Here is a 24028-nt window from a genome sequence, read left to right as displayed (position 1 = left end):
AAGACAGCTGACATAAGCAAGTCAATTCAAAGTGTCACGGCTGCCATGAGTGCAAGAGTTACTAGCTCCCAGCGTGAATGTCTAGAAAGGATCACGGCTGGGATGAAAGAAACCGAAAGAGGGGTCATCACATGCTGTAAAAGGAGGCAGGGGGACGTACTGTGATGGCCAACAAAAATGTTCACTTGGTGAAAATCGCTTGGGAGGGAACTCTGCACACAGAGGCGGGACATTTCACAAAATACACCAATAAAAAGGAAGTATTTAAAACAAGCACAATAAAGAAGGAATAGCCAAAGTGGTATGTGGTTAAAAGCCCAAAGAGATTACAACATGCCACAGAGCCTGACCCTAAATGCATGGTCTCAAATCAGAAGAAAGACGTGTGTAAAAGCATTATATAATTATACATTTCGGGCTGTGAGGTAGGTGAAAATTCTAAGTCTAACGTCAAAAAAGGACTTCATCCTTTTTGATAGGCAGATAACTTTGAAAGATATGGAGCATAATCCCTGGTATTTTTGCTGATGACAGAGCAGGTCTCACTTAGGTGGTCACCATGCAACAGGCTGCACGGAGGTGGGGGTGAGTGGGGCAGCATAGGAATGGCTGTCGAGAAAAAAAATAATGCAGGAAGTATATTGAAAAAAAGAACGGGAAAATTGATATACAAGAAGTTAAATTTGGGGTGCAGATCTTGCTTATTGGGCACAGGTTCTTGTTATAGTTTTATTGTTTTGTGCTTAGTCTGTGACAGCGCCTCACATACATGATGAATCTAAAGCAACTGTACTTGCACATTATTTTGTATCAAGTGAAATCTAATAACAAGCATTTGCAATACAATAGGTCTCACATTTGCTTGAGTTACAGCTATTGGCATTGTAAATCCATAATTGGACTTTTTTTTGCCTCAAGTTCGTCAATCCTGCCTCGTAATTTTGTCTTTTCCTGCCATATAATTCTAATGGCCCTGCATATAACTAAAGCACTTCCAATTACCTTCTTACTCCATCTGCAGCAAAAAATGAAAATGTTGCCATTTAGCATCTTGATTTAAATCTTCCATGCTAATTTATATAGAATACCCGTCAGTCAGCCACAACAACTTAATTTAGGCAATAAGCCACAAAAAGCAAGATGGTACAGCACACAACATGAAAAAGTTCATATAAATACCACCAAAAGCCAATAAAACAAAGTCACCATTATTTTGGGCTCCCCACTAACCTACTGTGGAGACCCAGAGATGATGTGGACAGAAAGGGGATGCTGTTGTGAACATTTTGGTGGTCACATTGTCATAGGACTGCCACAGACAGAGTTATGAGCAAAAATGTTTTGTAAAATTAATCCCTGCAAAGTATTGGGGTGGGACTTTCCCAGAGTGCCGTAAATTGTAGTATCAGCTCTGCCGCTGTGCACGGAGATCCGCTTTCTCTTTGAGGACTTCTGTTTTAAGTAAAGCATTTACCAATTTCAAGTGTTTTCAGGGGAGAGTCACCAGAAATGACTGATTAGGTAACTGAACAGTGTGACCAGCGCTCAAATACGCGGTTGTGCCCGTTTGCACTGCGAGTGCCCTGGCCACCATGCAGCACGTAGGGTAGGGGCAAAGAAAAAATAAAATAAAAAGAAGTAGTTTGCCCACGCTGAAGTATATCGGCATTTGTGTAAAAATCCATGTAACAGGAGCAGTCTGCAAGGCATGATGAAAACAGCCTCAAGGTGAGACGAACGTAAACATTTACCAATGACAGCACGTGATTTTTAAAAAGCAAGCCCAGCAACGAATGGAAGTGATGGTCGTGGTTAAAAGCCCACAATACTTACAAAAGGTCAAAGCATTAGCGCACTTGACTTAAAAACAATTCAAAAAGGGTCGGTCTCGCTGACAAAAGTATGAATGAATAGTGTACTTAAAAACTGACAAATCGTATTGAAGGTGTGTAAAAGCTTACATGTAGTGTCAAACTGCTAAAGACATTTCACTAGCCCAGCACACGGGTCATTATTATGAAAGCCTCAGCAATATTACAAAGAAATTAATAATTATTTAAAAAGCTAGAGCTGCCGCCTGAAAATTGGAACCTAGCATTTGGGTTGACGTGGACCAGAGGAAAGCCTGCCCTTACTGATTCTCCCAATTAGGGACCTGGTTAGATTAGGAAACAAATCTTTGGGTCTTCTACAGGCCGTTTCTTCACCTGGCTGTTGTATTTAGAACAGCGATCAGCTACACCCTTAGCTGACTTGAAATGGACCACCTTTCTGGAAAAACTAAGCTTATTATAGGAAACAATGCAAATTTAGATTGAATGTGACATTTAATCAAATTATGTGTATCCCATTGTTAGAAAACCAATTAATGGTCAATGATCGGACTTGGCATTACCGTGGCCAATTCCCCCCTTTAACCTGCAAAAGGGACCCATGTATTCATCACGTCAGTGTCTGGAAAGTGGTCGGGTCAAGGAACTTCAAATAAACATTTTTAGATAAGCGTACTGGGAGGGGGGGGTCGGAGGCACAATCAGATGAAAGAAAGCTATTAAGTCTGCACTACCACATACTACGATCAGCAGCAAAATAATTTCGCAAACATGCCCCTTTGCCAATAGCTTGCTTTTAACAATGCCTCATTTGATATACATATAGCTCCTTCCTGTCGGACTCCGGGATCCAGGTTAAAAAAAAACCGATTATGGTGAAGTTTGTTTTTGAACCATGATCTGCACGGCAAAGTCACGTGACCCGACAATTGCCGGACCCGCGTGCCTGAGCAGCAGCGGGAGGAGCCAATGTAGCTCACACCGGTAAAAATACTAAAAGGGGATGCGGCCCACCCTACAGAGCGACCGACAACCAGCAGAGGGCGGGAGAATTGACAGTACCACCCACGCAATATAATCCCAGGCATCACCCTGCCTCCCCCTACGCTAACACAAGCAGGATGCGTGATAACCTCCCCCTGCGGATGTATACCAATCACTCATGCCAACCATAGTCAGAAACACCCCTCCAGTCGTTGCTTCTTCTGCATTACCAACAGTGCACGTCACTTTTGAAGGCCATCTAATGACTCCCTACTCATTACCCCACTCGGCACTACCACGTCACAGTATTTAATTACTTATTTTACGATGCCGTTTAGCTTCAAGTGTTACTAACCACACTGAACCATGTCCCAGTTAAAAGCCTTCTACATCAGCAGCATTCCCCCGCCAATAGGCCGGGGCCTATCTAGGCCTCTTCCGGGTCGCACACACCCGCCAAAGTCTAAAAACAAGGGGAGAAAAGCAGGAACAGTAGTCTGAACAGGAGCGAGTGCTGCCTCCCTCACAATACGACGGATATGGGTGCGTACCTCCAAGTCGCGGCCTTTGTTCTTGAAATTCTTGAGGCGCTGGTTGTCTAATTTCTCGCTGTCGGCCATGGCGAGTTAGGGACTCGGAACGACGCTGCGCTTTCTGTCGGATGAAAGAGACGGGAAGAAGGTGGGTCTCAGCAGCTAGTTTTCTGCGCGTTGTGCACGGCACCCGAAACGTTCGGTTTCCTCGCTGGTTGCTTGGGCGGAATGCCGGCACAGAGGGGGGAAGCCTCGCTCTGGGAGGTGTGGGCGCGCTACGCCCATTACCACAGTCTGCAGTCTCTGATTGGTCAACGAGTAGAACTGATTGCAGCGAGGTACCGGCACGCGAGACTTTGACGCAGGCACGTACTAGAATACTGTCTGGGGCCAACAGCAAGGGCCGTCTACCTAAGAGAAATGAAAAACAGACTATAATGAACTGTCGTTGAACAATCCTCTTTCAGTGTCTAGTATGTAACGACACCATCTTGGAATGGGGTTATTTTAATGTACTTCAGAAGAATCTAAAACGACTGAAATCTGTAATTTAAATATGGCTCCCAGTGTTGAAGGGTGTGGTATGACTGCGTGCATTGACAACATTTCCAGTGTTAACAAATATTTATGCCGCAAAGGTTTGAGTGTTACCCCGCTATAGAATATCGAAGGGTGGTTTCTCTGCACTGGTTTCTCTCTGGGCGATATTTTATAACAGTCACAGGCTGTCTAAACTAATTCCGCACATAGTATGAGCTCCGCCCTTTTCGGCCCACCGTCTTTTTTCCAAGCTTCTAGGTTTGGATGACTTAAAAATGTTCGAGGAGAGTGTTGGTCTTTAAGTCTTCTGCAATTGTGTAACTGTTGTTACGTATAAAGTCCTAATTTACACCCTTGTCTGCAGCACTTCCCAAAATACTTACGCGTCGTTTAGATGGTGTCACTTAACTTTATACTGAAGAAAGTCATCAAAATCCATGTCCACATTTTTAGAAGTAAATTATGTTTATCTTTACTGCATCAAAAAAACACACCCGCCAATTAAAATACAATTAATTTAAAACTACTTATCTCAGGAACAACCTGCATATGGCAACCATCACATGCTTCAATCACAATGATCTTAGTTCCTTAAAAACTGGGACCACCATCTTGATTCCTTTTTCTTTGCTCTGTAGAACCAGTATGAACCATTGGAATAACAATCATGTAGAGAGTTCGAACTAAGAACCAACATTCCAACGATGAACACGTCAAACTTGATCGAAGCCCAGAGCGATAGGCCAATCAGAAACTCTAACGTGGTGAGCGCAAACTGCAGAACTGGATTGGAACCATCCGATCTTTCCGTTAACCGGCGACTAATGCGTCCACTGTCTCCTTAGCCTCCCTTCTGATAATTTCCTGAAGAACAGACAGGGAAAGCCACAAACAGTACCATCATGTTAACATTAGAACAAACCCTAGGTGGGATAATCCTCGCCTCTGTGTCCTTAATAGAATTAAAAAGTTTTGTTGCATGAGCTATGAAATGTTTTATTCTATGTCAGGACCAGCGGCTCAGATTATGTTTGTTTAAACTTGTGATACCACAAAGCAAGCAACATGCACAATGGGGTTGTAATAGAATGCTTTGAAAGTAGACTCTGGCGACCAATTGGCAGCCCTCATAATATCTTCCAAACGAGAACCCAAAGCAAAGGATTTGAAGGCCATAACTCCCCAAGTGGAATTGGCGCCAAACCTGGAAACACTGTTGTAGCTAGAAGCCAGCACATCCATCCTGCCAGGGTTGCAACGGACACTCGTTTGAACAGTTTCTGTAAAGCAATCAACAATTCTATGCCAGGACCTGAGGCTCCGATTATGCTATCTCTTTCTTTACTGAATAAAAATAGCAGCCAATTAAATAACCCCAAACAAAAAACTACACATCCCATGATGCTAGTAATCAAGTATCACTTGCACCAATCACTGCACATGACCTTTGTCCATTTAAAGCATGACCCCCAACATCATATCCTCTTTCTTTGCTGCTTCACAGCAGTTAAGTGTATTTTCATTTTCTCTCCTTATATTTGCTTGTATTATATGCTTATTGTGTATATTTTTATGTAGGCGTTTAGCGAAGCAATTCCGCTCGCTAGCTTTGTTAATTTCATACCATTTTCGGCTTTGTGCCGATATCGGTGCCCTTATTTGTTTAATTAGGTGGAGCGGGAGTTTATACGCGCCTCGCGCGTACAGTCCCATTTCTATTTTATGGCATGACAGGTTTCGTGAGCGCACGATATCACAAGCCGATCTTTCCTGTGTTCTAGGAGATCGGCTCGTGATTTCAAGTGCGGTGTGCCTCAGAAACTGGTTGCCTCCTGAATTATATATATTTGTACTCCCTGACGCCCAGCGTTTTGACGCTTGGGTTGTAAAATTAAAATAGGCATTGCCTAGAGTGTTCTTGCAGGTTTCTCCATCCACATCTTAATGGGCCTCACAAATTTGGTGCCTGTAAGGGGTTTTTACACTCCCCCTTAATAAATTATATTTCTGCCTAGGTTCTATTAAAAAATGGCTCAATGGAATGAGCAAGATGCAGGATATTATCCTGATGATTCTAACAAACAGTTAGAGGTTAATCTGGTTGAAGCATTGGACTCAAGGGTTCAGCAGTCTGTTAATGATGCCCTAGTGAGAGCGTAGGACACTTCTCGGGTCATCTTTTTGAATACGCTCAGTCACACGGCTGGTTGTCTAGTCAATCCTCATCTTTACCCGAAGGGAAGAAACCTAAGGCAAAGAATAAATCTACGAACAAATCCAAGAATCTTGAAAGTTCTGATGTCCCTGATAGGGATTTTCATGCCCATATTTTTGAGAAACTCCACAAGAAACGAGTGGCGGAACATAATTATAGTACTAAAGATACTTCTCCATCCTCTTCGGATAAGAGCTCTTCAGACAGTGACTCTGATAATTCTAACACTCCTGGCCCTTGTAAAAAGTCAAGAAAACAACCCTCTACTTCTCAGTTTTTGGACTTCGACCCTTCTGAAATAGTTCACCCTAGATCTTCTAATTGGCTTCCGTCAGATGAGGTATCTCAATATATTCATGCTAATCTGAGACAGGGGTTTGATAAAGAGGTTCGCTCTCGGCTGAGAGCAGAACTCCCTGGACCAGACTTGGATAATAAAGTATCGGATACTCCAGAAATTGATCCTACAATGGTGACCTTCATGAAAAAGTTTGGAAAGGATCCTAAGAAAGGTCTAGACAGATCTTGGCGTTTGTGTCAAGACAAGCTTTTAGATTTAACAGGCCCTCTAGCAAAAATTTTGGACATGGCCGTTCTTGCTAAAGAGTCAGGTACCCCGGTAGACACTGATGTTCTGATGGGATGGGCTCAAAGAGCCGTTTGTCAGCTGGGTAACACCAATTGCGTTATTTCGGCAGAACGCAGGAAATCTGTGCTTATGCGAATTGACCCTAAATTAGTGGATTTAGCTTCTTCTGAGCAAGGTCCAGCAGCAGAAGGTTTGGTTTTTGGCTCCTCATTCATAAAAGAATTGGCAAAATTCTGTTCCACCTTCTCTTCATTAGATAAGGCACAAATGTCCCTTAAAAAGTCTTTAAAAGAGGCCATCAGGTATTTCACCCTCACAGGAGATTCCTTCAGTTTATTTGGAAGGGCCATTGTCTAGAATTCAAAGCTCTGCCGTTGGGCCTGTCTTCAGCACCATGATGTTTCACGAAACTGCTGAGACTAGTGGTGGAGTGCTTGAGAACCAAGGGTGTACCTTTGATCATTTATTTGGACGACATCTTATTGATGGCACAGGAACCCTGTTCTCTTCAGATTCACTTGAATTGGACAATCAGTCTGTTACAGAATTTAGGTTTCCTGATCAATGTGCAGAAGTCGTTCTTGAATCAGACTCAAGTAATAGAGTTCTTGGGTTTCAAGATAGACTCAGTCCTTTCTCAGTTGATCCTTCCCTTGTTAAAAATTCGCAATATCAAGAGGGAACTGAGATCAGCCTTAGCCAGCCCGACCATCTCCTTGAGGAACATTGCCAGAATAGTGGGTCTATTGGCCTCATCTATTCAGGCAATCTTTCCAGCCCCCCTGCACTACTGTGCTCTACAGAGGTTGAAAATCAGACACCTACGTCAGGGTCTGAGCTATTCAGAATTGATTCCGTTAACCCCCGAAGTCAAGGAGGAGATTCATTGGTGGTTTCAGCACATGGAAGCCTGGAATGGCAGAGCCATCTTTGGATCGCACCTGGAAGTAGTGATAGAATCAGACGCCAGTCAGTGGGGATGGGGAGCTCGCTGCGGGTCCATAGTGACCGGAGGTCGTTAGTCTCAGATGGAACAAAACCTGCATATCAATTGCCTGGAACTCCTAGCAGGGTCCTTTGCTACAAGGAGCCTCTCTCCCCTGAAGACAGACTGTTGCATTCTTTTGAGAATTGACAACATTTCAGCAGTCCGGTACGTCAACAAGCTAGGGGGAACGAAGTCCAGGATTCTAGCAGAGATTGCCAAGGAGTTCTGGCCATATTGCTTGAACCAGCGACTAGTTGTGTTGGCAGAATACCTTCCAGGAGTCCAGAACACTATTGCGGACTGGAACTCCAGGTACTTGACAGATCCCAGTGACCGGAAATTGGATCCGTTAGTCTTTCAACAGATAGTCAAGGAGTGGGGTCCTTGCGAGGTGGATCTTTTTGTGTCTCGGCTCAATGCCCAGATTCCGAAATTCTTCAGTTGGTGCCCAGACCCTCTGGCTCTGGTGACTGATGCTTTCCTGCAAACCTGGTTTCCCTTTCAGGGATATGCCTTCCCTCCTTTTCTGCTGATTCCCAGGGTACTGTCGCAAGTTCGGAGACAGGAGTCAGACCTGATTCTGGTGACACCATTTTGGAGGTCACAACCCTGGTTCCCAATTGCTCTTCAATTAGCTTGTGCTCTCCCGCTTATCATTCCTCCTCATCTGAATCTATTATTGAATCCGGAGGGCCTTCAACATCCAGTGATTTTAACAGGGAAATTGACACTGATGGTATGGAAGGTTTCAGGTCAAGATGGAAAACCCCAGGCCTTTCGCAACAAGCTACAAACTTCATCAAACAGGCTTGGGCCCCTGGCACCCACAAAAGATATTCTTCAGTATGGCGCAGATGGAATAGTTGGTGCAACGGAAGGGGTAGTAATCCATTGGAGGCAGGTATTGAAGTGATTGTTAATTTTCTTGCTGAATTGGCCTCCTCGGGTCTGGCATATAGAGCCATTAATAATTTCAGATCAGCCATTTCTGCTGGTCATGGACATATTGATGGCAAACCAGTGGGTGAGCATCCCCTAATTTGTAAATTATTGAGAGGTATTCGTTTTGCCAATCCTCCTCAGCCTAAATATTCAGACTTATGGGATGTGAACATTATGTTAAAGTTTCTAGTTTCCTGGCCTAGTAACAGGTATCTTACTCGTAAGCAGATCTCGGCCAAGTTAACTATGTTATTAGGTTTAATTTCTTGTAAGAGGGTTTCAGATGTCAAGGCTTTGGATTTATCGGGTAGAGTTTACTCACCTAATGGTGCTACTTTTACCATTACCAGAAGGAGAAAGACTAATTGCAGGTCAGCAACCTATCCTATGGATCCATATAATCCAAAACTCTGTGTTGTGCAATGTTTAAAAGATTATGAGGTGGTCACAGAGGAATTTAGGCAGTCTGCTAATGGACAATTACTCATTTCTTTGCAGAAACCTTTTAAGCCAGTTTCCTCAGCCACTCTATCAAGATGGATAAAATGGTTGATGAAGCAAGCAGGCATAGATACTAGTCTTTTTGGAGCTCATTCTATTAGAGGAGCTATGGCCTCAAAATCTTATGCTTTAGGTTCTAGATTGGAAGATATTATGAAGGCAGCAGACTGGTCTTCTGAGGTTACGTTTAAGAATTTTTACCATAAACCTGTGGTAGATGTTGCATCTGTTGTAATTAGTCAGCTTTGAACAAGCATAATCGGAGCCTCCGGTCCTGACATATAATAACAAATTTTCTAGCTTACGAGTCAAGAATTTTCAATTCTATTAAGGACACGGAGGCGAGGATTATCCCTCCCTTAAGTGTATTATGATGTTATACAGGTATATAACTGCATATTTATTCAGATTTTGTATTATTATTGCCCGCCCTGGGTTATTGAATAAGTTTGATATACATTTACTGACTATGTCAGCACTATGAGGTATTACCTTTCATCATTATTCTTTTAGGTTCTGATCAGAAGAATGCCTGATTGCCTGGTTCAGTGGATATCGGGGAAGATGTTCTTCGTCTTCAACCATTAGAAGGTTATATCGACTTCCAGTTTCAGGTGAAGTCCGGTCATGTTGGGATCGTCCCGGAGAAGTCTTGTTTCAACTTTTCAGAAGGACGTTTCGTGTCAAAAGTTTCAAGGTTATCTGTTTGGTCAAAGAAAGAGGATATGACATTGGGGGTCCTGCTTTATATGGACTAAGGTCATGTGCAGTGATTGGTGCATGTGATACTTGATTACTAGTATCATGGGATGTGTAGCTTTTTGTTTGGGGTTATTTGATTGGCTGCTATTTTTATTCCGTAAAGAAAGAGATAGCATAATCCTAGCCTGCGTGTCCTTAATAGAATTGAAAATTATTGACGCGTAAGCTAGAAAAATGTTTATTACCCCCCCCATTATCTTGTCTAAACTCCTTAGTACATGCTTCATACTCTTTCAAGCAATGTACAGCACATAAATTTGCATTACTGGGGAAACCATGGTAAGATACATACCTGAAATTGGATTTAATTCACCTAGGAATGGAAAAAGGAAGTCCACCCAGAGACAATATTGTGCCTGAAAGATTCAGACCACGAACACATGACACTCTCTCACAGGAGATTAAACACAACAGGACTGTAAGGTTAGCTGAAAGCTGCTTATGGGATAAAGCATCATTATCCAGGCAACATTCCAAAAACTGAATAACTATGTTGATATCCCATAAACCAAAGCATTTCTGTTAAGGTGGCTTTGCGAGTTGAGTGCCTTGCATAGCTCACACACCAGGGGATGCTTGCCAATTGGTTTGCCCTCAACCAGACAATGAGCTGTGCAAATTGGAGACTGAAAATTATTAACTGACCTGTAAGCCAGCCCTGAATCCGCCAAGGACGATAGAAAACTAATCACCAAGAAATAGTCTGCCTCCAAGGGACCAGCACCCAGTTCGTTAACCAGTTAACCCATTTCCGCAATGCTGAAGCGTATCGTTTATCCAGATGCCAAATGAAGAAATTTTGAAGCTGACAATTGAGGCGGGATGCAAAAAGGTCTACCTTATACGGACCCCAGCAGCGATTGAGGGCTCAGAACACCCTTCAATGAAGCCTCCAATCGCTGTTGTCTCTGAGGTACCGGGAATGCCAGTCAGCTATCGTATTCTTCTGACCCTAATTTTTTTTGCCCAAGACCAAAATATGATGTTGGAGGCAAAACTCTCAGAAGTCCTTAGCGATCTCCGCCAAGAGACAGTATTTCATCCTGCCCAGCTTGTTGACATACCTGACTGCTGAGAAGTTGTCCATCCTCAGCAAAGCACAACAATCAGTCTATGATGGCAGCAGACTTCAGATAGCAAACAAGCCTGCTAGGAGCTCCAAGCAATTTATGTGCAGCTGTAGCTCTGTCTTTGACCAACACCCCCCCCCCCCCGGGAGACTGGCCCGCAACACGCTCCCCAGCCCCATTTGCTAGGATCTGACTCTATGATGACCTCCAGCAAGGTGGCCTCCATATGGTCCAACCACAACATCTCCACCCTGGATTCCCCTGACAAATTGATCTGATCCAAAAGACCCATAATCCTGGCCAAAGACCTGAACAAAACAGTCTGACTGTTCAAGGCACACATCAACTTTCTTTGGATTGTTCTTTTCTTCTGGGGAGAAGGATTCGGAGGGATTGGACTGCATTTACCATGATGCACTGGGGCTGACTGTATGCTGGAGTGTGAGCAGGGTGCTCCCTTTCTGTTTTATCTGTTTAAGAATGCTTCCTTGAGCCAACGAGCTGACGAACTCTGTTTGAAGCACCTGCGTGCCAGTGAGTGGTACACAAACCTGAGAGGACTTTTGGCAGCACTTCCAGCAACCCCACAGACAAAGCTGCTCTCTGCTGGTGAAGGGATTACCCAGAAACACGTGTCCAGAGATTTACAGCACTTGCTGCACCTACTAAGGTGAAAAACTTTAGTTTACTTTATGGATTAAAAATGAAATTGTACTGCATTTACCATGATGCACTGGGGCTGACTGTATGCTGGAGTGTGAGCAGGGTGCTCCCTTTCTGTTTAAGAAGGCTTCCTTGAGCCAACAAGCTCTGGTTGAAGCACCTGCGTGTCAGTGAGTGGTACACAAACCTGAGAGGACTTTTGGCAGCACTTCCAGCAACCCCAGAGACAAAGCTGTTCTCTACTGATGAAGGGATTACCCAGGAACACGTGTCCAGAGATTTACAGCACTTTCTGCACCTACTAAGGTGAAAAACTTTAGTTTACTTTATGGAATAAAAATGAAATTGTACTGCATTTACCATGATTCACTGGGGCTGACTGTATGCTGGAGTGTGAGCAGGGTGCTCCCTTTCTGTTTTATCTGTTTAAGAATGCTTCCTTGAGCCAACGAGCTGACGAACTCTGTTTGAAGCACCTGCGTGCCAGTGAGTGGTACACAAACCTGAGAGGACTTTTGGCAGCACTTCCAGCAACCCCACAGACAAAGCTGCTCTCTGCTGGTGAAGGGATTACCCAGAAACACGTGTCCAGAGATTTACAGCACTTGCTGCACCTACTAAGGTGAAAAACTTTAGTTTACTTTATGGATTAAAAATGAAATTGTACTGCATTTACCATGATGCACTGGGGCTGACTGTATGCTGGAGTGTGAGCAGGGTGCTCCCTTTCTGTTTAAGAAGGCTTCCTTGAGCCAACAAGCTCTGGTTGAAGCACCTGCGTGTCAGTGAGTGGTACACAAACCTGAGAGGACTTTTGGCAGCACTTCCAGCAACCCCAGAGACAAAGCTGTTCTCTACTGATGAAGGGATTACCCAGGAACACGTGTCCAGAGATTTACAGCACTTTCTGCACCTACTAAGGTGAAAAACTTTAGTTTACTTTATGGAATAAAAATGAAATTGTACTGCATTTACCATGATTCACTGGGGCTGACTGTATGCTGGAGTGTGAGCAGGGTGCTCCCTTTCTGTCTTTTCTGTTTAAGAAGGCTCCCTTGAGCCAATGAGCTGACAAGCTCTGGTTGAAGCACCTGTGTGCCAGTGAGTGCTACACAAACATGAGAGGACTTTTGGCAGAACTTCCAGCAACCCCACAGACAAAGCTTCTCTCTGCTGATGAAGGGGTTACCCAGAAACACGTGTCCAGAGATTTACAGCACTTGCTGCACCTACTAAGGTGAAAAACTTTAGTTTACTTTATGGGTTAAAAACGAAATTGCCAGCCAAAGAATCAGACAACTTTTCAAAGGTTTCCGAATGAAGCCAAGAGGCACCCTTGGACTTTGATTTACTCTTTTTGGGTCCAGTGATGGCTGAGTCACCCGCTCTCAACTTGTGTGGACCCCAGCACTGCGGCAGGGAGTAGTCATGTAAATGCTTAGTAAGTTGTCCCAATGCCAGGGCCCAGGCCTATGTTCACAGAGAGCTGGACACTGATATCTAGACTTCCAGACTAGAATCAGGTTCCACCAGGTAACCATCATAATCATTCTCGTAGGGATCGTACTGAGCCATAGCGTTGTTAAAACAACCAAAGTAAATTATCCACGCACCCAGCTAGTGAGACCCAGTTAAGCCAATATATAGCAAAATAAAGTATGGCAAGAGCTGCTTGAGCACGACACTCTGTGTGCCAAGCCTTCTACATTTCTACAACCCTGGCAGGCTCAGCTGTCCAGGGTGTAAACTGGAGAGCTGTGGCAGGACCGTTTTTTTGATGTGGTGAGTGTGCTGTCTGACCGCTCCAAGTAGTGTGGTCGGGAACATGCTGCTGTTAGAAGTCTGCTGTCTCAAGGTCACATGATCGCCGTCTCCAGCAACAAGGAAACAAGACTGCGCCCATCACAAAGGGTCAGCGCAGTCTTTTCCCACTCTACTAAACACCACCATCAGCGTCAGGCAACAGTCACAGGTCGAGAAGCAGTAGCATGTTCTCCCAATGATTATTAAAAAGCCAACACAAAGTGCATAACAGCTCCCCTAAAAATTCATAACTCAAAAAAAGGATTATAAGCAAACGTGACAGCCAAGGGTGGCGCCGAGATTAGTGAACAGGCCATAAACCGCCCACCATTTAATTCAATAATGTCACTGAACTATTATCGGGAAAAATAATTTAAACTTAACTGTTTGAGCCACAGCAAAAAAATAGGAATCAAGATGGAAGTTCCAGTACTTAAGGAGCTAACTTAATTGTAATTGGAGCACGTGATGGTTGCCATGTACCGGTTGTTCATGGGATATGTAGTTTTAAATATACTGTGTTTTAATTGGCTGCTGTGTTTTTGATTCAGTAAAGATAGAGAAGCATAATCGAAGCCTCCAGTCCTGACAAAGAATTTCTAAGAATCAAAAGTTTGGTATCAGATGATGTGGGAAGGTTTTGTTATATTTACTTTCACTCAGAAAAGTAATTCAATTATAAAAAAAAAGTATAATTGTGATGAAGCAGGAGTCAGTGAAACACAGGTGGGTGCTGTGCTCTGCGGGGTTAAGTCAGGTGTGGTCATTTGGTGCCGAGCAACTGTGCAGAAAGCATACATGTTAACTCACCTTCTTTTGGTGGTAGTCACCATCTTTGCAATAATATAAAAGCTCTGAAAAGTAACATGCTTCCTTAGACTTTCATATAAGGTCACCCTCTCTGCAAACCTACCCCACCCTTCAAAATGTTGTGTTTATTCATATACTCTTCATTTTATTAAAAGATTGGAGACTCATATTAAGCAGTGTCTTTTCTTACTGTTTATGCACACAACACTTAAACACAACTACAGTTCCCACAATCATGTTCCCAAGACAGGAAGTGTAAACACAAAAGAAATATTTTATCACACTATGAATAGGGCAGTCCCACAAGTCACTTCCTCTTTACTTGCTGCTCAGATACATTTTTTTTAGTGGATTGTGTTGCAGTCTATCGCAGTGAAATGCGGAAGCCAGAATTACGTCTCCGTGAGTATTTAATCAGTTTAACAAGTACAAAGTAACCACCGCTGTGTCCGCTGTCCGACACGCTCCAACTGATCTCGTTGGAACCCTCAGGCAGCACCACAGCAACAGAACATCAGCGCAAACATTCAAAAACTGAGCTAAGAACATAACATATTATCTCCTTTTTTTTTTACAGAAAATAACATGAAAATATTTATACAGAAAAGAACACATGAACTTAACCTATCACTATTAACATCCTTATCCCTATTTTATCTATAACAGAACCTATAAACCAAACATAATATCTCATCTTAACATCTTGTGACAACGTGAATGCACTAAACTAGATCATAAAATTTCATGATGGTCAAAATACGTACCAGTATCACAAATGTAAAAGCTCACTAATATCTGTAACATTCCTTGAGTTTCCAAGGTACATGCTTTTCATGGGCAGACCTCAGTGGAATGTGTTGTTCCATATCTTTAAAGTTTGACAAATTGTTCTCTTCGATCACTTAACTGGAGAACACATTTTCTCTGGTTCTAGACTCATTGACACTAACACCTTTAACCTTAACGACTTTCCCAACATTCCACCAATGACCACCCTCAACCATAACAGCATTGCTGCACACTTTCTTCACAGTAATAGGTTCACCATAATTAGCATTCCCCTTTTTAACAAAAGTTTGACATTTAATGCGTACTAAATCTCCAGGTTGAAACATGTAGACCTTAGTAGATTTTTTAAAATCATACTTATTTTTCATTTTTTCTTGTGCTTCCTTTACTTCTCCCAACATTTTGCCCTGGTCCACCTTAACAGTGAGTTCACCCTCTATTGCATTGGCTCACCAGGCAGGAAAACGCTTAGACGTGGAACGTCTTCCCCTGAGAAGTTCAAACAGGGAAAGTTTAGTGAGCGAATGTGGAATAGTATGATAAAACCACAGCATAGACTTCACCGCCTCTCTCACACCATACCCATTAGCTTTATCCCGCTTGATACATTCCACCACCACTCTGTTCATCCTTTCTACCAAACCATTAGTTTGAGAATGGTAGAGAGAACTTTTCAAATGCTTCACACCAGCCTCCTCCAAAAAAGCTTCCATTTCTTGATTAAGAATTTGGACACCATTATCAGAGACTATGTACTCCGGAAACCCTTCTCTCATAAAAATATCGTTGAGAAATTGTATAGCACTGCCAGCCGTGGGATTAGAAAAAAAAACATCTGGCCATTTGCTATGGTGATCCATCAAAACAAATGCATAGCTTAACTGATATGGGAGAAAATAGAAAGGTCCCATCATGTCAACGCCAACTTTCATCCAAGGTTTCTCAGGCACAGGCATAGATTGTAAGGGAGGTGTCCCAACTTTAAACCCCTTTTCTGCTCCGCTACACCCCACACACCTACTAACAACCATTTCCACATCTCTGTCCATAGAGGGCCACCGATAATGAGCCCTCACCTGTCTCTTCATCATGGTTGAGCCTAAATGGCCTTCATGTGCATGATTTACCAACATAGTATTAATGTCATATGGGGGAACACATTAATCATTCCTCAACATAACACCATCTTCAATAGAGAGTTCTTCACAGACTTTTGAGTAAGGTTGAATTTTGGTAATTAAACACCTTTCCTTGGGCCAACCATTGACAATATATTCTGTAACTTTGCTAAGAACAACATCCTTACTGTTTGCAGTTTTCCAAACTGCTTCAGTGCAAACCTTAGACTCGTCTACATCTACAGCTGCTATAAAACAATCTTCCTTATCATCCTCTAAATCAATTGCATCTTGTTCTGAAATAGGTAATCGAGACAAGAAATCTGCTGTGAAATTTTCTTTTCCTGGAATGTATTTACTGTGGAAATTATACTGTAATAATTTCGTAGTGAGACGTGCAATGCGTGGAGTAGTGTAGTTAACTTTGTTACCACTCAGAATGTACAGCAGAGGCTTATGATCAGTTTGTAGTACATAGTTCCTTCCCCAGACATAACTCCTGAATTCCTCACTCGCCCAGTAACAAGCAAGTAATTCCTTCTCAATTACAGAGTAATTGAGATCAGGTTCACACAATACTGTTGAAGCATAACTAATGATTTTTTAATTCTCATTGGAACCCTGAGACAAAACTGCACCCAACCTATATTTACTGGAATCCACTGTGATGATACACAATCTGCTGGGGTCATATGGACACAATGTTCTAGAAATAGTCAATTCCTGTTTGACGTTGTGAAATGTGTTATGACATTCACTATCCCACACAAAGGCAATCTTATTTTTTAGCATATTAGACAAAACTTTCATCTTGGTGGCGTAGGCAGGAATTAATCTGGCATAATGTTCACACATACCAATGAGTGTAGTTCATCTTTGTTTCTGGGATTGGGGGCATCTATCACAGCCTTAACCAAGCCTGACTTAGGTGCTATTACTTTGCTTGACACACAGTGCCCCAAAAATTCAGTTTCTTTTTCCAGAATTCACATTTCTCCTTTTTAACAATTACTTAATTTGTCTGAAAAATATTGACAACTGATTTAATGGTCTTGTCATGGTTTTCTAAATACTTAGCATAAATCCATTAACATTTTCCAACAACTTGTGCATTGTGCACTGGAAAACTGAAGCCGCGGATGCCAAGCCAAATGGCATCCTACAAAATTGGAAAGTGCCAAACGGTGAGTTAAAAGCTGTATAGTGGCGAGATTCTTCATCCAACACCACTTGGTGGTAAGCTGACGCAAGATCAATTTTTGAAAACCACACTGCACCTTTGAGCTCTTCTAGAAGATCACTAATCTTGAGTACATGATGCGAGTCCACCCATATTTCTTTGTTTAGACTCCTCAAGTTGACACACAAATGCATGTCCCATTTAGTTTCTGGGTGACAACTAAGGGCAAAAGCCACAAACTAGATTCAAAGGGTTCTATCACTCCATTTTTTTAAGCTTGTTCAGTTCACATTTGAGATCATCAACTGAATGAGACAGACCTAATTTTATGTTTTACAGGAATGGCATTTAAAAAAATGTTTTATCCTATGTTTAAAACCTACAATTTTCCCTAACCCTTCTGCGAAGACACTGGGAAATTCACTTGTAGGAAGTTGGCTCTGCAGGCACTATTTCAAAGTAAGGAATAGTATGCACAGAGTCCAAGGGTTCCCCTTAGAGGTAAGATAGTGGCAAAAAGAGATAATACTAATGCTCTATTTTGTGGTAGTGTGGTCGAGCAGTAGGCTTATCAAAGGAGTAGTGTTAAGCATTTGTTGTACATACACACAGGCAATAAATGAGGAACACACACTCAAAGACAAATCCAGCCAATAGGTTTTGTTATAGAAAAATATCTTTTCTTAGTTTATTTTAAGAACCACAGGTTCAAATTCTACATGTAATATCTCATTTGAAAGGTATTGCAGGTAAGTACTTTAGGAACTTTGAATAATTACAGTAGCATATATACTTTTCACATAAAACACAAATAGCTGTTTTAAAAGTGGACACAGTGCAATTTTCACAGTTCCTGGGGGAGGTAAGTTATTGTTAGTTTTAGCAGGTAAGTAAATCACTTACAAGTCTCAGGTTTGGGTCCAAGGTAGCACACCGTTGGGGGTTCAGAGCAACCCCAAAGTTACCACACCTGCAGCTCAGGGCCGGTCAGGTGCAGAGGTCAAAGAGGTGCCCAAAAACACATAGGCTTCAATGGAGAGAAGGGGGTGCCCCGGTCTGCCAGCAGGTAAGTACCTGCGTTTTCGGAGGGCAGACCAGGGGGGTTTTGTAGGGCACCGGGGGGGACACAAGTCAGCACAAAAAGTACACCCTCAGCAGCGCGGGGGCGGGCGGGTGCAGTGTGCAAACACACGTAGGGTTTTCAATGGTTTTCAATGAGAGACCAAGGGATCTCTTCAGCGGTGCAGGCAGGCAAGGGGGGGGCTCCTCGGGGTAGCCACCACCTGGGCAAGGGAGAGGGCCTCCTGGGGGTCACTCCTACACAGAAGTTCCGTTCCTTCAGGTGCTGGAGGCTGCAGGTGCAGGGTCTTTTCCAGCCGTCGGGACTTTAGGTTCAGGCAGTCGCGGTCAGGGGGAGCCTCGGGATTCCCTCTGCAGGCGTCGCTGTGGGGGCTCAGGGGGGACAACTTTGGTTACTCACAGTCTCGGAGTCGCCGGAGGGTCCTCCCTGAGGTGTTGGTTCTCCACCAGTCGAGTCGGGGTCGCCGGGTGCAGTGTTGCAAGTCTCACGTTTCTTGCGGGGAGTTGCAGGGGTCTTTAAATCTGCTCCTTTGAAACAAAGTTGCAGTCTTTTGGAGCAGTGCCGATGTCCTCAGGAGTTTCTGGTCTTTCTTGAAGCAGGGCAGTCCTCTGAGGATTCAGAGGTCGCTGGTCCTTGGGAAAGCGTCGCTGGAGCAGGTTTATTTGGAAGGCAGGAGACAGGCCGGTAGGTCTGGGGCCAAAGCAGTTGGTGTCTTCTTTTCTTCCTCTGCAGGGGTCTTTCAGCTCAGCAGTCCTCTTCTTCTTGTAAGTTGCAGGAATCTAAATCTTTAGGTTCAGGGAAGCCCTTAAATACTAAATTTAAGGGCGTGTTTAGGTCTGGGGGGTTAGTAGCCAATGGCTACTAGCCCTGAGGGTGGGTACACCCTCTTTGTGCCTCCTCCCAAGGGGAGGGGGTCACATCCCTAATCCTATTGGGGAATCCTCCATCTGCAAGATGGAGGATTTCTAAAAGTTAGAGTCACTTCAGCTCAGGACACCTTAGGGGCTGTCCTGACTGGCCAGTGACTCCTCCTTGTTATTCTCATTATCTCCTCCGGTCTTGCCGCCAAAAGTGGGGCCGTGGCCGGAGGGGACGGGAAACTCCACTAGCTGGAGTGCCCTGCGGTGCTGGAACAAAGGGGGTAAGCCTTTGAGGCTCACCGCCAGGTGTTACAGCTCCTGCCTGGGGGAGGTGATAGCTTCTCCACCCAGTGCAGGCTTTGTTACTGGCCTCAGAGTGACAAAGGCACTCTCCCCATGGGGCCAGCAACATATCTCGGTTGTGGCAGGCTGCTGGAACCAGTCAGCCTACACAGATAGTCGGTTAAGGTTTCAGGGGGCACCTCTAAGGTGCCCTCTGGGGTGTATCTCACAATAAAATGTACACTGGCATCAGTGTGCATTTATTGTGCTGAGAAGTTTGATACCAAACTTCCCAGTTTTCAGTGTAGCCATTATGGTGCTGTGGAGTCCGTGTTTGACAGACTCCCAGACCATATACTCTTATGGCTACCCTGCACTTACAATGTCTAAGGTTTGGCTTAGACACTGTAGGGGCACAGTACTCATGCACTGGTGCCCTCACCTATGGTATAGTGCACCCTGCCTTAGGGCTGTAAGGCCTACTAGAGGGGTGACTTATCTATACTGCATAGGCAGTGTGAGGTTGGCATGGCACCCTGAGGGGAGTGCCATGTCGACTTACTCGTTTTGTTCTCATCAGCACACACAAGCTGGCAAGCAGTGTGTCTGTGCTGAGTGAGGGATCCCCAGGGTGGCATAAGATATGCTGCAGCCCTTAGAGACCTTCCCTGGCATCAGGGCCCTTGGTACCAGGGGTACCAGTTACAAGGGACTTACCTGGATGCCAGGGTGTGCCAATTGTGGAATCAAAAGTACAGGTTAGGGAAAGAACACTGGTGCTGGGGCCTGGTTAGCAGGCCTCAGCACACTTTCAATTCAAAACATAGCATCAGCAAAGGCAAAAAGTCAGGGGGTAACCATGCCAAGGAGGCATTTCCTTACACAACCCCCCCCAAACGAAAGAGGATGAGACTAACCTTTCCCAAGAGAGTCTTCATTTTCTAAGTGGAAGAACCTGGAAAGGCCATCTGCATTGGCATGGGCAGTCCCAGGTCTGTGTTCCACTATAAAGTCCATTCCCTGTAGGGAGATGGACCACCTCAACAGTTTTGGATTTTCACCTTTCATTTGCATCAGCCATCTGAGAGGTCTGTGGTCAGTCTGAACTAGGAAGTGAGTACCAAAGAGGTATGGTCTCAGCTTCTTCAGGGACCAAACCACAGCAAAGGCCTCCCTCTCAATGGCACTCCAACGCTGCTCCCTGGGGAATAACCTCCTGCTAATGAAAGCAACAGGCTGGTCAAGGCCATCATCATTTGTTTGGGACAAAACTGCCCCTATCCCATGTTCAGAGGCATCTGTCTGCACAATGAACTGCTTGGAGTAATCTGGAGCTTTTAGAACTGGTGCTGTGCACATAGCTTGTTTCAGGGTGTCAAAGGCCTGTTGGCATTCTACAGTCCAGTTTACTTTCTTGGGCATTTTCTTGGAGGTGAGTTCTGTGAGGGCTGTCACAATGGATCCATATCCCTTCACAAACCTCCTATAGTACCCAGTCAAGCCAAGGAATGCCCTGACTTGAGTCTGGGTTTTTGGAGCTGCCCAGTCCAGAATAGTCTGGATCTTAGGCTGGAGTGGCTGAACTTGGCCTCCACCTACAAGGTGTCCCAAGTAAACCACAGTTCCCTGCCCTATCTGGCATTTGGATGCCTTGATAGAGAGGCCTGCAGATTGCAGAGCCTTCAAAACCTTCTTCAGGTGGACCAGGTGATCCTGCCAGTTGGAGCTAAAGACAGCAATATCGTCAAGATAAGCTGCACTGAAGGACTCCAAGCCAGCAAGGACTTGATTCACCAACCTTTGGAAGGTGGCAGGGGCATTCTTTAAACCAAAGGGCATAACAGTGAACTGATAATGCCCATCAGGTGTGGAGAATGCTGTCTTTTCTTTTGCTCCAGGGGCCATTTTGATTTGCCAGTACCCTGCTGTTAAGTCAAAGGTACTTAAGAATTTGGCAGCCCCTAATTTATCAATCAGCTCATCAGCTCTAGAAATGGGATGGGCATCTGTCTTGGTGACAGAGTTAAGTCCTCTGTAGTCCACACAAAACCTCATCTCTCTCTTTCCATCTTTGGTGTGAGGTTTGGGGACTAAGACCACTGGGCTAGCCCAGGGGCTGTCAGAGTGCTCAATTACTCCCAATTCCAGCATCTTGTGGACTTCCACCTTGATGCTTTCCTTAACTTGATCAGACTGTCTGAATATTTTGTTTTTGACAGGCATGTTGTGTCCTGTGTCCACATCATGGGTAGACAGGTGTGTCTGACCAGGGGTTAGGGAAAAGAGCACAGCAAACTGTTGCAGGACTTTCCTACAGTCAGATTGCTGTTGACCAGAGAGGGTGTCTGAATAGATCACTCCATCTACTGAGCCATCATTAGGGTTTGATGACAGAAGATCAGGGAGAGGTTCACTCTCAGCTTCCTGATCCTCATCTGTTACCATTAACAGATGTACATCAGCCCTGTCATGGAAGAGCTTAAGGCGGTTCACATGGATCACCCTCTTGGGGCTCCTGCTTGTGCCCAGGTCTACCAGGTAGGTGACCTGACTCTTCCTCTCTAGCACTGGGTAAGGGCCACTCCATTTGTCCTGAAGTGCCCTGGGAGCCACAGGCTCCAAAACCCAGACTTTTTGCCCTGGTTGAAATTCAACCAGTGCAGCCTTTTGGTCATACCAAAACCTCTGGAGCTGTTGGCTGGCCTCAAGGTTTTTACTTGCCTTTTCCATGTGCTCTGCCATCCTTGAGCGAAGGCCAAGTACATAGTCCACTATGTCTTGTTTAGGCTCATGAAGAGGTCTCTCCCAGCCTTCTTTAACAAGAGCAAGTGGTCCCCTTACAGGGTGGCCAAACAGAAGTTCAAAGGGTGAGAACCCTACTCCCTTCTGAGGCACCTCTCTGTAAGCGAAAAGCAGACATGGCAGGAGGACATCCCATCTCCTTTTGAGTTTTTCTGGGAGCCCCATGATCATGCCCTTTAATGTCTTGTTGAATCTCTCAACAAGGCCATTAGTTTGTGGATGATATGGTGTAGTGAATTTATAAGTCACTCCACACTCATTCCACATGTGTTTCAGGTATGCTGACATGAAGTTGGTACCTCTGTCAGACACCACCTCCTTAGGGAAGCCCACTCTGGTAAAGATACCAATGAGGGACTTGGCTATTGCAGGGGCAGTAGTCGACCTAAGGGGAATAGCTTCAGGATACCTAGTAGCATGATCCACTACTACTAGGATGTACATATTTCCTGAGGCTGTGGGAGGTTCAAGTGGACCCACTATGTCCACACCCACTCTTTCAAAGGGGACACCCACCACTGGAAGTGGAATGAGGGGGGCCTTTGGATGTCCACCTGTCTTACCACTGGCTTGACAGGTGGTACACGAGATGCAAAACTCCTTAACCTTCTGGGACATGTTGGGCCAGTAGAAGTGGTTAACTAACCTCTCCCACGTCTTGGTTTGTCCCAAATGCCCAGCAAGGGGAATATCATGGGCTAAGGTCAGAATAAACTCTCTGAACGCCTGTGGCACTACCACTCTCCTAGTGGCACCAGGTTTGGGATATCTTGCCTCAGTGTACAGGAGTCCATCTTCCCAATAGACCCTATGTGTTCCATTTTTCTTGCCTTTGGACTCTTCAGCAGCTTGCTGCCTAAGGCCTTCAAGAGAGGGACAGGTTTCTTGCCCCTTACACAACTCTTCCCTTGAGGGACCCCCTGGGCCCAAGAGCTCAACCTGATAAGGTTCCAGCTCCATAGGCTCAGTTCCCTCAGAGGGCAGAACTTCTTCCTGAAAAGAAAGGCTCTCTTTTTCTTGTTGTGTTGCAGCTGGTTTCCCAGCTGACTTTCCTTTTCTCTTGGTAGGCTGGGCCTTTCTTCCAGACTCCAGCTCTACTTTTTCACCCTGTGCCTTGCACTGTGCCCTTGTTTTGACACACACCAGTTCAGGGATACCCAGCATGGCTGCATGGGTTTTCAGTTCTACCTCAGCCCATGCTGAGGACTCCAGGTCATTTACAAGCAAACAGTCTACTGGGATATTTGAGGAGACCACCACCTGTTTCAGGCCATTGACCCCTCCCCACTCTAAAGTTACCATTGCCATGGGATGTACTTTAGTTTGATTGTCAGCATTGGTGACTGGATAGGTTTGTCCAGTCAGGTATTGACCAGGGGAAACCAGTTTCTCTGTCACCATGGTGACACTGGCACCTGTATCCCTCAGGCCTTCTACACTTGTCCCATTAATTAAGAGCTGCTGCCTGTATTTCTGCATGTTAGGGGGCCAGGCAGCCAGTGTGGCTAAATCCACCCCACCCTCAGAGACTAATGTAGCTTCAGTGTGACACCTGATTTGCTCTGGGCACACTGTTGATCCCACTTGGAGACTAGCCATTCCAGTGTTAGCTGGAGTGGAGTTTGAAGTGGTATTTTTCTTGGGACAGGCCTTGTCTCCAGTTTGGTGTCCAGGCTGATTACAG

The 24028-nt window shown here is 44.6% G+C and overlaps 1 protein-coding gene across 1 annotated transcript in view; it reads right to left on the bottom strand.

Annotated features, from left to right (window-relative positions):
• The window catches only part of KPNA4 (karyopherin subunit alpha 4), a 220172-nt gene extending 216414 nt beyond the window's left edge, over positions 1–3758 (bottom strand). Inside the window, exon 1 of the mRNA XM_069213245.1 lies at positions 3368–3758. Within this exon, the coding sequence (XP_069069346.1) occupies positions 3368–3436 (69 nt within the window). The 5' untranslated portion in view covers positions 3437–3758. The remainder of the gene's footprint in view (positions 1–3367) is intronic.
• Between the last annotated feature and the right edge of the window lie 20270 nt (positions 3759–24028).

Source organism: Pleurodeles waltl, chromosome 11 (genome assembly GCF_031143425.1).
Source record: "Pleurodeles waltl isolate 20211129_DDA chromosome 11, aPleWal1.hap1.20221129, whole genome shotgun sequence".
In the NCBI taxonomy this organism is placed as follows: domain Eukaryota; kingdom Metazoa; phylum Chordata; class Amphibia; order Caudata; family Salamandridae; genus Pleurodeles; species Pleurodeles waltl.
The sequence above is the reverse complement of the archived record's forward strand: the minus strand, read 5'-3'. Positions and strand labels throughout refer to the sequence as shown.